This window comes from Limulus polyphemus, unplaced genomic scaffold (assembly GCF_000517525.1).
Source record: "Limulus polyphemus unplaced genomic scaffold, Limulus_polyphemus-2.1.2 Scaffold6004, whole genome shotgun sequence".
Lineage (NCBI taxonomy): Eukaryota > Metazoa > Arthropoda > Merostomata > Xiphosura > Limulidae > Limulus > Limulus polyphemus.
The window spans coordinates 22,700-37,072 of NW_013671614.1; the positions used below are offsets into that span (position 1 = coordinate 22,700).

General features: G+C 30.3%; 1 protein-coding gene across 8 annotated transcripts in view; it reads left to right on the plus strand.

The window, feature by feature from the left end:
* LOC106473249 (beta-glucuronidase-like) overlaps positions 1 to 13,583 on the plus strand; it is a 36,120-nt gene extending 22,537 nt beyond the window's left edge. For all 8 annotated transcript variants that reach the window (XM_022401725.1, XM_022401718.1, XM_022401719.1 and 5 more), the window contains 7 exons: positions 2,923 to 3,063; positions 3,321 to 3,493; positions 4,778 to 4,921; positions 6,020 to 6,104; positions 6,756 to 6,932; positions 10,872 to 11,010; positions 12,197 to 13,583. In XM_022401725.1, coding sequence (XP_022257433.1) covers positions 2,923 to 3,063; positions 3,321 to 3,493; positions 4,778 to 4,921; positions 6,020 to 6,104; positions 6,756 to 6,932; positions 10,872 to 11,010; positions 12,197 to 12,339 — 1,002 coding nt within the window. In that variant the 3' untranslated portion in view covers positions 12,340 to 13,583. The remainder of the gene's footprint in view (positions 1 to 2,922; positions 3,064 to 3,320; positions 3,494 to 4,777; positions 4,922 to 6,019; positions 6,105 to 6,755; positions 6,933 to 10,871; positions 11,011 to 12,196) is intronic.
* Positions 13,584 to 14,373: the final 790 nt, after the last annotated feature.

The following is a 14,373-nucleotide window of genomic DNA, read 5'->3' on the forward strand; positions in this document are numbered from 1 at the left end:
AACGTTCTACCAGACAAACGTAGTAATAGCTTTATAAGTACGTTCAATCACAGTGAAAATAATTCCTACATTGTACTTAAACTACAATAATTAATTAAATTGAATGCTTATCATAATTTGTTATTGACTTATGGATCGACGTACCTGACTCAAGTTGTTGTGTTTGCTTAGGGAGATGGCGGATGGTTTCATACGAAGAAGAATCTGTATCATTGAAAGGAACTAAATTTAGTTCGTCATTATTCAGTCTTGAACACGAACAATTCATTTGGAATGCTTGGAAGTATTTTTGTTGTTGTTGTTGTTTTCTCTATGAAGCGAAACTTTGCAAGCATTCCGTCTTTACCTAAGGTTTTGCCCAAATGCTAAACATTATTCGTATATATATATAATGTTGGTATCTCTCATGCCAGATGCAACATGATTACGTGCTCAGCACGTTACGTCAGCGTAGTACAGGTGTATTGAACTTTTAGATAAGTTTGTACAGCCTAGTACCTATAAAATCCTATGAGATATTTGGTGCAGCAGCGAGAACCAGTCTAGTATCTGATGTGCAAATGATGGGCAAAGTACATCTATGTGTGCTTATGGATTGGACAGTGAGGAAGCTTTGCATAACAAGATTAAAGTTGGACACTCCATACTACATGGGAAACCCTGGAGCCATGTGTTTGAAAGCACCCATCTACAACTTGGTGATTGGCAATATACCAGGCAGTCGAAGTTTGGAGGAATCAGACAGAGGAGATTGATGAGGCATCTACTGTCACAACAAGAGCTCAAGAAAAGAAAAACAAACAAGTCATTAAGCCCTCGCAAGTCTCGAAAGGTAAAATCCCAATTGTAGGTCGTTGGGAACTGAAGAAAGCACAGAAGAAAGGCCCTTCCCTGCAGAAACTTTAAGACAGTGCCCGGGAGAAAATCAAGAACAAGACAAAGGGGAAAGAGACTTGCAGAATATTGGACTGGAAGGGAGTGCTGTACCAGATCTATCAAAGCAGTTTTACTAGGGAAGTTAAACATATCATACTACCAACAAAATACCGGATTCAAGTGATGAAGTTGACTCATGAAGTTGATTGTGGGAGGACACCTAGGAGCAAAGAAGATAGCAGACAGAATCACTATCAACTTCCATTGGCCAGGGGTTATTGGAGATGTGACCAGCTCAAGATGCCTCTCATAAAAGAGTCATTCAGTATAGTAGCTGTGGAGTTAATTGGACCACTAGCATCTGTACCTGACAAGGGCAACTTTAAATACAAATTAGGGGCATTTAGAGGAGAAAGAATGTTTTTTAATCTAAATTTTCAGATTCAGCATATTCAAAATTACAAAGCATAAGTTACCGACTCTTAACGCTACCTTCTTTTTCCAGCCCCTTTTCTAGTCACTTTTTTGACTCTGATATAGCCTTCATCTGTTGGCATTTTATGGTTTGTTGGCACCTCTCGATGTTTGTCACGTGCTCCAATCATTACTGTCACTGTCAAACCACTTATTAACTTGAGTTTACCATCAATCATGCACTATTTAATCATAATGATAGCATATTCTTCTTGTGGTGAATCTGATGAGTTGTCTCTATTCTGTTTCTTCTGGCTGCAGCATCCATGGTGACGGTCACTTTTTTTTCTTGCCAGCACCATTTTTGTAGGTAGCCCCAGCTGCTTTATGTTAAGATTTATGCTGTTGCTTGTTGTTGACAGATTTGCACTTACTCATAATGTGCCCCATTTTATAACAAATATAGCATCGCTTCTTGATTTCATCTGTTGACTTCTTGGACTTGCCAGTTATGCTCCCTCCATGGGCTTCCATATACTATTCTGCCAACTTCATCATCTCATTTACGTCTTTCAGTGATTTCTCTATTAGGAACAGTGACACATCAGTGAAGCACATGATCGTAAACTGTTCATGTATTAGTAAATCTGCCAGTCCTTCAAAACTATCTTCACACTTGGCCATATCAGTCCACCTTGTGAAGTATCACCGTAGATGTACCACAACTGAAATATAGTTCCTCCAGTGTCACTTTGACTTCTCTGAACTTCTGGCAAAAACCTTTTTCATTAAGTTTACAGCCTTTCAGCAAAGCTACATATACCTTACCATAGTCCATTTTCTGGTGTTATGCCCACATACGCTTGTTGATGATAACATGTTTATTTTTACCTTTCTTCCTTTAATATAAATTTAATTAGAAAACCAATTATCTATTTAAGTCATTCCTAGGATATGTACAAATTAAGTGTTTGTCGCTAAAATAAATGTATGGAAATGTGTGATATCCATGAGGGATGGATAATGCAGCGGTAGACCTCACGCTATAGTACTAACGGGAGGTAGACCTCACGCTATAGTAGCACCCATTTTTGTTTATTTTTAACAGATGTATGATACTAATCTGACAGGAATTCTATGTGAATGAAGATTGTGAATTTAAGTGTTGGATGGCAGTATGTAGATCTGATTGATTGATTTTAGGTACTTAAGTACATTTGAAGATATAGAATTAAAAATATTGTTAATTTGTGAAATAAACTGTGAATGTTGATTTCTATAATCATATCAAGAATATTAGCATATTACACCTGAATTGTGAATAAATTACAACACACTTGTATATAGGATTGAATCTAGTGCCAGGTTTTTGTTTAAGTCAGTGCTCATTTCAAACTTTATCGTTTATATTAGTTATATCTATCATTATCTTTTAACATTTCTTAAAAAGAAGAAGAGAATTATTTTGTTATGGAATTCAATAATTATATATATTTCATGATTTCAAGAAAAAATGTTTTTAAATTATAAAATCAAATGTTCAGTTATACCTATATATTTCATATACAAATTTGAATATGTAATTAATTTTTCTTTAAATTCTGTGTTTATACTTGAATGTTTGCTTTTCAGGTGACTTTACTAGGTGGCAACATTAAAGATGTGTACTACCAAACTGTTGGTATCCGCACAGTGGAAGTTACTGACAGAACTTTCCTTATCAATGGAAAGCCCTTCTACTTTATGGGATTTGGAAAACATGAAGATTCAAATGTATGCCATTAAGACTTTATATTTTGGACATATGTTTGGGTATATTATTAAGTTATTTTTATATTTTGGACATATGTTGGAAGAAGTTATTCATTTTATTGTGCTGCTGTTAATGCAGTATTGGCTAGATAACCTGAAATGTACTAAGGCTAAGGATAGGAGAATATTTGATGATGTAATTCTTGCTTACTGAATACTTTCACATGTAAGACCTTTAATAATAATAATGGAACCATACTATAATTATTTTCTGATAGATTCGGGGCAGAGGGGTAGACCTTCCACTTATTGTAAAAGATTTTAACCTAATAAAATGGATTGGAGCAAATTCTTTCCGTACATCACATTACCCTTATGCTGAAGAGATAATGGACCAAGCTGATAAACAAGGAATAGTTGTTATTGATGAAAGTCCTGCTGTGGGGTTAGAGTAAGTTTATGTTGAGAGCTCTGACTTCTTGATTTGTAAGTAGTGTAATTATTGTACAAATAATAACCCACTCTGAATAAGTGAGACACTGTTTGTAATGTTTTTTTTTTCACTACTGAAAACCAGATTATTTTAAAAAGTGTTTTCTGATAGGAAGATGTGAATTATAAGAATAATCTGATTTATTGTAAATCAGAAAAAAATACATCCATTGATTTCTGTTAACGAAAAACCTGATAGTAACCTTAGTCACTGTAAACAGAAGAATGTAACCAGTATTATCTGCTATCAACATGTTCTGCCATTAATACGGGCCAGTGTAAACAGATCAATGTAGTGGGTATTATCTGCTATCAACACATTCCACCACTAATATGGGCCAGTGTAAACAGAAGAATATAACCAGTATTCTATGCTGTTAACATATTCTGACAATAACCTCAGGCAATTTAAGCACAAAAAGTAACCAGTATTTCTCTCATCAAAAAGTTATGACAGTAACCTAAGCCACTGTAAATAGAAGAACTTAACCAATATCCTGTACTGTTAATGAGTTCTGACAGTAATCTGAGTCTGTGTAAGTAGAAGAACTTAACCAGTATTCTGTACCATTAATAAGTTTTGAACAGTTACCTGACCCAGTGTAAGTAGATGAATTTAACCAGTATTCTGTACTGTTAACAAGTTCTGACAGTAACCTGAGACAGTGTAAGCACAATAACTGAACCAGTATTCTATACTGTTAATATGTTCTGACAGTAACCTGAGCCAGTGTAAGTAGAAGTTAACCAGCATTCTTTACTGTTAATAAGTTTTGACAGTAACTTGAGCTAGGATTGTGTACATGTTAACATGTGGTGATAATATCCTGATTCATTATATACTAGAGAAATGCAATCATACTAAATATTGAACAAATCAGAAAAATAGGTGCTAGGACTTTCAATTCACATCCTTAATCATTCAACTTTAACCAAATATTTTATTAAGTACTTAAATAAAATCTCTCTAAATTTTTATGTTTAAAGAAATACCTTCAAAACTAGAATTTGTGTATTTTATCATTGATTGAGAACTCATTCTAAATGGTACAGTGTATATTTTATCTTTCTTGAATGTAAGGTTTTTAGATAGCATCTGTTTTCTTAATAACTGGTCTATAAACAGGAACATAAGATACTTTCTTATAGAAAATAATGAATATGTAAATATATAAGAAGTAAAGATGTTGTTTGTTTGAAATTTTTTGAAGTAAATGAAAACAAATATTAACTTGTTTTTCAGTGCCTTTGATTCTGTATTGCTCACAAAACATTTACAAGTAATGACTGAAATGATACAACGGGATAAAAATCATCCCTCGGTGGTGATGTGGTCTGTTGCAAATGAACCAAAATCCTCTGAACCTGAAGCAAAAAACTATTTCAAGTAAGCCCTGAGATGATTCAGAATCTTCTTATATTTAGAACAACAATGGTGTCATTTCTTTCCTGTCGGATATTATAGAAAATAAGTGGATAGGTATTTACTAAAACTGTTCTGTATTAGAAAAATAAATTAATAGTGTGTAGAAGCCTATATTTCTTTCAACAGAAAAAGTTGTGAAAAAAAAATCAGAGTTAAATCTACCTACATATTTAATTCCACCATCTATAATATAATTGCATTTTACTTGGGAATGTAATTATTATAAGAGCAAATTACATTAATAACTTGTATCACAGCTACCTTCTGTCTGTAATATGGTTGGTTAGAGATTGTTTGTTTAGTTTTAAATTCGTTTATTTATACCAGAGATTGGTTAGAGATTGTATGTTCAGGTTGCTTAAAATATTCTAGATAATGTTTCTTTTACAGTATATAGTGAAAGTTACAATACTGAAGTGTGGTTTTGAGAAATGTCTTGTTTTTTTTTTGTCAACATTTAGTTATCCAAGATTTAATTGCCCTAATCCAAGTAGATAATTGAAGTCTAAGGGTTATAAAATGCTTAAGGTGGCAAATCATTAAACCTAATTAGATAATAGGTGTAAAGTTACATCATATTAAGACCAATAACATCACAATTATTACTTAGTAAATTACCATTTTTTGTCAGCTCATACACCTAGATGTCTCACAAGTGACTGATATAAAAAGTGTATCAATTAAGATTTTATATGATATAACTAAACTGGCTTGGTGATCCCCTAATATTGAGCAAAAGGCCTTATCAGCAGAAAAAATTTAGTTGAAATGCCATTTGACATTCTTTTTTATTAGAAGCCTGTAAAACCAGTAAAAAAAGTATTTGATAAAAATATTATTTGGCTTTGCTGTATTGTAATATGACATCATCAGTAATGTAGGTTATATGATTTTAGGGAAAATATGAAGCATAAAAAAGTAATGAATTCAACTTGTCCTGTAATAGCATTTTTTAGTTTTATAACATATACTTTGGCAGAAGGTTAATTATTATATAACTGACTTTAAATAATGCATTAGTTCAACATGGCCACCAAAAGTACTACTAATTCTTTATAGGAGAGTAGTGGACCATACAAAAAAATTAGATTCATCTCGTCCTGTAACAGCAGCATTGAGTGGTCCATATGAAACTGATCTGGCTGTAAGTATTATTAGTATTTACTGGGTATTCAGTTATGTTAATTCATCTAAAGAAATAGTTGCAAAACTTACAGAATTCTAGTTTTTATAGAACAAGACTAATGGAATGTAAACAGATAGTTATTTAAGCATATCTGTGTTTTAACTTTATCCATAAAGAACTCTTAAACTAGAGCTTATGCTTTGATATCTTGAAAAATTAATTTCATTTAAATTGAGATTACTGATTGGTAACTTTTGATTGACTCTAGAATTAAAGATTTAAAAATTTATTTGGTAAAGTTTTTGATTTTTTTTCATATCCCATTTTAAGAGTTTAATCATAAGGGTTATAGAATATCTTGTAGATATAGATTTTTTAAGGAAGACAAAATGATATATATTTTTATTGATTTCTTAATTCATTGTAAAAAATTATGCTTAAGTTATTTATCATGAAAAACAACAACAATTTGATACACTAAATAGAGATATCTGGTTTGTAAGTTATCATGGTTAACACCATACTGAAGTTGATATGGATATTGCCATGAAAACTTCTCTGTTTGTAGACATATTTTGAAAGAAATATTTTTATTGTAGATTATAGAAATTTTAATACACTTGAAATTAAAAGCTTGCAGTTATTGACAACTATTCATTATCATTTTAGGGTAAATTTATGGATGTGATCATGCAGAATCACTACTTTGGTTGGTACAGTGATCCTGGATACACTCAAGTGATCTACAAACAGACCATCAGTGTGTTCACAAAGAGTTACGAAAAATATAAAAAGCCTATCATGATAAGTGAATATGGAGCTGATACTGTTGTTGGATTGCACATGGTAACAAATTGGTTGTCACAGTGCCAACTTCACACTTTTTTTTGTTTTTAAGTACATATTAAGTTTTATAATTAAGTGTTTTACTAAAAATTTGTTATTTTTCTGTTGTAGTTGCTTGCATTCAAACTATTAAGAAATTGAGTGCAAGGTGATTTCATTTTAAGTGCAAAAATACTTTTCTTCATTTTATAGTTTTCATATTTCATTTGCATAATCTCTAAGACCTCCTAAAAGGATATCAAAAGTTTTTAAAGTAAATGTTTATATTTTATTTTTCATTTTCTCTACCATATCACTAACTTTAGCTACTGTCATCAACACACAATGCAATGAAATAGTTAAAATTAGGAAGTAGAAAAAAACAACATATCTTTTAATTTTTAGTAGAATATCTTTAAATAATTTGCTTTTGTTAAATTCATAATTTCAGATCTTTTCCTTTTCACATGTAAATAATTTTTAATGTTTTATTTTCTTTTTTTGTCATTTACCACTTATTATTCATCTCGACATAAGTTAAAGGTGCCCTTGAGGCATATTACAGTTTCTTTGGGAGACATGTGCAACCCTTTGGCAAAATTTTCGTTCAGTGTGTAATATCGCAAGCCTTGGGAGCAGATGCGAAGTATGATGTATATTTAAAAAATGTTTAAACCTTTTAATTATGAATTTTAAAACATAACTAATACTTAATTAACTAAAATATAATATTAATACATAATTTCAATTTAAACTGTATCTCTAGCTATAACATATTTAGGTATGAAACAACTGTAAGTGCTATAGTCAGTCAAGCAGTCAACAATACTATAGTCAGTTTCACATAATTTGCAATGACAACTGCATGCCAATTTCAAAATAACCATTGTTATATTATAGTGTAAAGTGATATCTTTTTAATGATTATACACATGTTATGTACACATCTATATAGCTCAAACAAATCTGTTGAAAGTGGGCATGGCAGCTGTCAGGGGTTGAAAAAATATATTACTTGTTTCAACTGTATTCATTCAGAGAACTTTGAAATGATCAAGGCAAAAGATTATGTAAGCATCTTATTGTCTAGACATACGTCTACTCAAGTACCATTGTATTAATGAAGATACAGAGAGCCAAAGTAAAGAATTTTCATAGCTTGTTAGTCACATAACAATACATCTGACGTTTAAAGTAGTTTCTTAAATGTTTATTTTAAAAAAAAAAGGAATTAAAACTTGTATAAAGTAAAACTTTGAATCATAACACATTATAATATTAATTTCATTTACATACATTGATATTAATGGTGTTTAATTAAACACAGTGACTTGTGCAGAAAAGTGTTTAAAGAGGCTCCTGTTGTGAAAGGGTTAACCAAGATTGTTGGAACTTTTTAACTGTTCTCTTGTTTAAAAAATCAGTAAATGTAATAATACTAAGGAGGATATGTCATATATATTATAAAGACTATTATAGAATATTACATGAAAAAAAGAAAGAGAGTTCTGGAAGATGTATTTGTATATTGTTGTTCATTCTTACTAGAACACATGTTGATGAGTAAAAGATTATTCTTTGAAAGCATGTTAACTTTATGGAAAATGATTTTTTGCTGCTTTTTTTTTAAAGGTATAGGTGAAGGTCTGTAAATCATATTAACTCTCTCAACATAAGCTCAGTTGATTTGACCAACCACGTGACTTCTTTTACTCATTTAAAGTCCTTATAGATTTGACACTACTAACCCCTAATATAGTATGTATATCTTCACAAAATCTGGCAATCTTTCAATAAATATTTTAAGTCTTTCATATATATAAAAAATGTCGTATTTTTTATTGAAGTATTTTAAATATACTAAAAAAATGGTTTGTCCGTGAATGTAATGAGTATTTGTTTTGAATAGTACACGTGGAAAGTTATTTTCATGTTAAGATTAAAAATACTGTTTTTCATCTCAAAAATCTTAAATTTCATTTTTTTCTTTCTAGAATAACTTCAAATTGTAACATGAAACTACATTCGTTTAACCTAAGTAGCTTTAAACTCATAACAGTATACACATATTTATAATTAATTTTTATTGCTTTATTGCCATTTGATTGCCTTTCGAATCGTGTCTAACTACTTTTTGCACCATTATAAGTTGTAAATCACTTGGGGAACATAGAGCTCACGTTACACTATTGAATTACGTTACACTATTGAATTACGTTACACTATTGAATTACGTTACCCACGAGCTGCTTGTGCTCATGCCTCGTGAAACATTTTTGTTATATTATTATTTATTTTACTTATTCTAACCCTAACTAACCTAAAGAGATCTCTATTTTTACATTTTAGTAACTTTTATAATATAAATAAAGAATAAACATGAAATAAAATACTTATCCGAATATTTTTTTTTGCTGTTGAGTGTTGATGACACTTAACTCAACTTTTTTATACCAATGGTAGTAATGCAATAAATAATTTTTATTTAACTAGATAATGCACCAAAGAACATTGAATAATAACATACAAAAAGCAGGCGATTTCCTTTATCACAGTTTTTCTAATTTTCTAACAATGTGACAAGCGCTGTTACAAATTCATCCAAGCTAGTCATTATCTTTCCCATACTAACAGAGAAGTTTTTCAATTCTCCATTTAAAAACAATGTAATATAATACATCATTTGATAGATAAAAACCTTGGCTTTCTATTGGTTATAGATAATATAGAATTAAACGTGAGAGAGAGAACTATTAACAAATCCTGAAAGAGAGGATGTAACAGGTGGGTATGGCAAAAGGGGTTTGATTTTCTATTTGATGGCTCTGTAACCAAACAAAATTGAAGGCTATAAAAATTGTGGTTTGTCTGAACAATGACGATTTTATACTGAGTAATTTACGTTTAATTTCATACTTATTGGAGGGGTAGTGAATAATATAGAGAAGAGGAGATGCCTAGAGAAAATGTGTTACATTTCTCATTGGAAATTCAGGTTTTTTAAAATATTGCCTTATAAAATTAAGAACTTAAAACTTTTATAATATTAAAATATGGATTATTATCAAAGATTTTATGCTATACTAATTTGTATAACATAAATAAAAAGTAGTTTAATAAAATTTTGAATGTTAGTCACTAAAACTTTGTGACATGCACAGTAAATGATACCCAGGCTAATAGGGTGAAAGGTTTAATGGGTTTAATCTAGTTTGCTATTATTCTACTTTTTGCATACCTCTTTTATACACAGATGTTTTCTGTGTGGATCTTGCCCTCACCAGCCCCTCAACCTTGTGAATGTGGAATTGTAACTAAAGTGTGAGAGGAGGCATCTTCCTATACCAAAAAGTATTTCCAATAATGCTTACCTCTTCTCACATGAAATGGCTGGTTTTGGGTTCTAATTTAGAGCGTCTTGAAAAGTGAATAGGATGTAATAATGAGGAGCATATGTACAGATCTGGGATAAAAGTCGCATCAACATAGGTAGAGAGAATCACAAGATTTAATTTGCTATGGGCAATATAGTGGGGTATAAAGGCTGGAGCAAGCGAGGTAAGATTCATACCAATGCTTAGGTGGGCAGAGAAGAGAAACGTTTGTCAGGATAAAGCTAACATGTGAGAGGATGTAAGTATTATCAGAAATACATTTTCAGTATAGGAAAATGTTAACTTTTGTGTTTCAAGCTGCTTAAACATTGAAAATAAGCACATATTTGTTGAAGATTTAGAAATTACTAGAAAAATTTCAATTCATCTTTTTGGTAAATTTTGTTAGTAGCACTGTAATTGTAAGTAGTTTGTAACTGCTTTTCTACAAAACAAATATTATGAAAAAATGTGTTTGATTCATTTCTATGTATTGTGCTGATTTGTAAATAAACATTTGAAATTTGAAATATTTACTTTTTGCATCTCATATCCAAATTACTCAATATTTTTCTTTTTATTCTAGGACCCAGCATTTATTTTCACAGAAGATTATCAGACTGAGTATCTAATGGAACACCACAAAGCTTTTGACTTTCTTCGAGACAAAGGCTTTTTTATTGGTGAATTGATTTGGAATTTTGCAGATTTCATGACCATTCAAAGTAAGCAATATTAAGCTCTTAGATTATAAATGTTTGGATAAACAAAACAAAACAAACTGATACTTACAAAACTCAATTAAGTCAATTGAAGAATTCTCTATTAGAAAAAAGTAGGAAATTTTTTGACTGAGGAAAGCTAAGAAATTTTCAGAAATGAGCATTCTATTTATGATCTTAGAAATTGGTATATTGTGTAAGTGCTTATTACATATGATAGTATGCTTCTATATACTTGTGATTGCATGCCTCAAATGTTATTCTTTCTGATGAAAGTTGGTGGAAAGGAAGCTGATAATGAATTTTAATTTTATCATGTAATGCATATCAACATTTGAATCCAACACTTGCTCATTTTTCCCTAGTCCAACAACATACAAAAGATTTTAATCCAGCACTTGTTAATTTTCACCAGTCAAACAATGTAGAAAAGATTTTAAAATAAAATTAGAATAATTATTTTATGAATTACTTAGTGTTATGCTAAGCAGTGAATCCACAAGTATACATGTATACATTGTATTCCTTTCAGTGATATTTCCTAGTAGTTGAAGCTATTACATATCTGTCAACCTATTTTGGTGTGTACCTGTAGTTATTACCAAAATAGCTATGCATAATGACCTATTCTTTGATGTATAATTGCTAATATATAAATCTCTTCAATATCAATAATAATGAAATTTAAAACACAACATCAAACAAAATAAAAGTATAGGAAATATAATATTATTTTCTTTTTCTATTTGTATTCTGTTTATTAAATCACATTAATGGACATACCAGTTGCAAAAATATTTACAAATGCTTCCAGACTGGACTTAGTAATCACTGCACAAAATTTGTTTTCCCACAAACATCTCTACTTTCCTAGAACTTTTGCTTTTTTTCAAGGATTTGCTATTTTTGAAGAAGAAAATTGTTCCATTGATATAATTGCTCAATGATATAGCAGTGTATCATGAGAAACAACTGATAATTAATTCAAATTATGATAATGATATAATGATACTTTATTTCACTACAAAAAAGAAAAACACCAAAGTTAAGTGTATAGCTTAAGAGACAGTGTTAAATTTAGTGGAATGTTAATTCAATCATATCACTTTCTAGTGTGTTTGTAATGTATCAATTTTGTTGTAATTTTCAAGTGTAAGTCTTTACATTAATTGTTTTAATTTCGTTTTAGAAATAAACAGAGTTGTTGGAAACAAAAAAGGAATCTTTACTCGAGAGAGACAACCAAAAGCAGCTGCAAAAGTTCTTCGATGTCGTTATCTCCATCTGGCCAATCAAAGTACTCTAGATACAAATATGTACTGTCCTGCATGAGATACATTTATGTGAAATCAAGTAGATTTAATTCAAAAATCTGCATTTTCATTGCAATGTTGAAGTACAATTTATGTACATTTTTGAGAAGCATATTTTTGGTTTAAAAACAAAATCTGTCTCAATGTAAACTTGTATTAAATATATGAAATATTTATCTTGATTTAGGTTTTTTGTCATTGTTTAAAAAATACATGAAAAATATTCAGTAATTTTCTGATGAATGTATCAGATAAGTGTACACATAAATTTTCACAATTCCAAATAATCTCCCATATTCCTTTATCTTAATATAACAGGGGAAAAATTTATTGTATCTGCTTATATGTTTATCAGCCTATATATACAATACCTCTGATATAACTATATAGAGCACTGACTGAAATATAATAGATATTTTTCCTTTACTTGTGTTCAAAAGTCAAATTTAGGAATTTTTCTGCAGTTTATTTTGATTGAAAATGTTTTACACCATGCATGCTTTTTACTATTTATGGCAAAGAATTCATGCTAGAGGGTAGTGTTTTTTAAAACATATATATATATATATTTGCCAGTCTGCTTAAGTATATGTGTAGGAAATTATCTGTTTTGTGCATGGATTTTCTTAAATATAAATTTAAGGCTAGAATGATAAAGAAATTTATTTAAATCAAATAACTTAGAAATTATGGGAGAAAATAGTAGATACAAAGTAATGCAATGCACACCATAATTTCACTAGTGTGATCAAAGTACTGTTGTAGGTTGCTTTAAAGATAATATTCTAAGTGTTTAGTGTATTTAATATATGAAGTTTAGTTAAAAAGTAAAAACTTATTGATTTTAAAATGTAAGGATTGTTATATGAAACTTGTATTGAAATTTAATGTTATTACCATTTCCAGATTTTATTCCTTCAAAATACCTTTCTTATGAAAGCTTTAACCTAATGTGATTGTCTTTTTAACATAGAAACTGACTGTATTTCAGTTTAAAAACTTTTAATCCACATTCACTTGTTTATCTTGTTAATATTTATGTTGGTTTTTACTACATGGCTATTAAAGTCACTGTTCTTGGGAAAACAATTTTTGAATCAGAATTACACCACAAAGGAATGAGAACTATTAATGTGAAATGTAGTTTTTACTAGAGAACCTAATGTATGTCCAATACTATGTTAAATATCAACCTGTATTTTATACTTCTCCTGCATCTATAGGTGAGTTTTAATATAAAAATAAATATTTAATTAAAATTTACCACTGAACATGAACTTTCTATTTTTTTGGCCAAAATGAGATTTTTAATATAAAAAAATTACAAGTTGCAATCCTACTAATGTTTATTAATAACAACTTTTTTGAAAATCAATGTGAATATTTTGATAATACATAATTTCTGTAAATTTTATATTACTTTACCATGTAGGTTTGGGCTTAACCAAACATATCAGTCGTCAAACAGCATAGTATTCACAAAATCATCAAAAGAAAGTATTCTGATATGATACATACCTCTTCTCACACAATAACTTTTCTTGATCTTCCACTGACCTCTAATGCATTGAAAAGATATTTTCTCGCTTGATGTACTAGCCTTTATTCCCCACAAGTTTTAGCTGCTCTGTTAGCATGCACAGAGCATGTGACAACCCTTCCCCAATAGAAGCACGACACAGTTTCATAGAGCCGCTGGCTCCCTCTTTACTAATTTACATGAACCTCACTTTCTTGATTGGTACAATACAAGTTAGACGTGTTCCTTGCTTGCTTTAAGGTTTCAATAATTTTTTTCCTGATATTTTGGACTTGGTTCATATTCTTATAACTTGTAATTTACTGTGATTTACAACCATGGATCCTAAAGTTACTGGTGACACACAAACTTCTGTTACCCAAGCTTTAGGATTGAGGTTGTCTGCCTTGGTTGGTTGGGAGTTGACTTCTTACATGAGGCCTGGGCCTTCTCCACAATGGCTGGTGACTCTGCAGGCTGATGAGATTGTTCCAGATGAGAAAGATTTAGACCGGCTTTTACCTATTCCTTTAT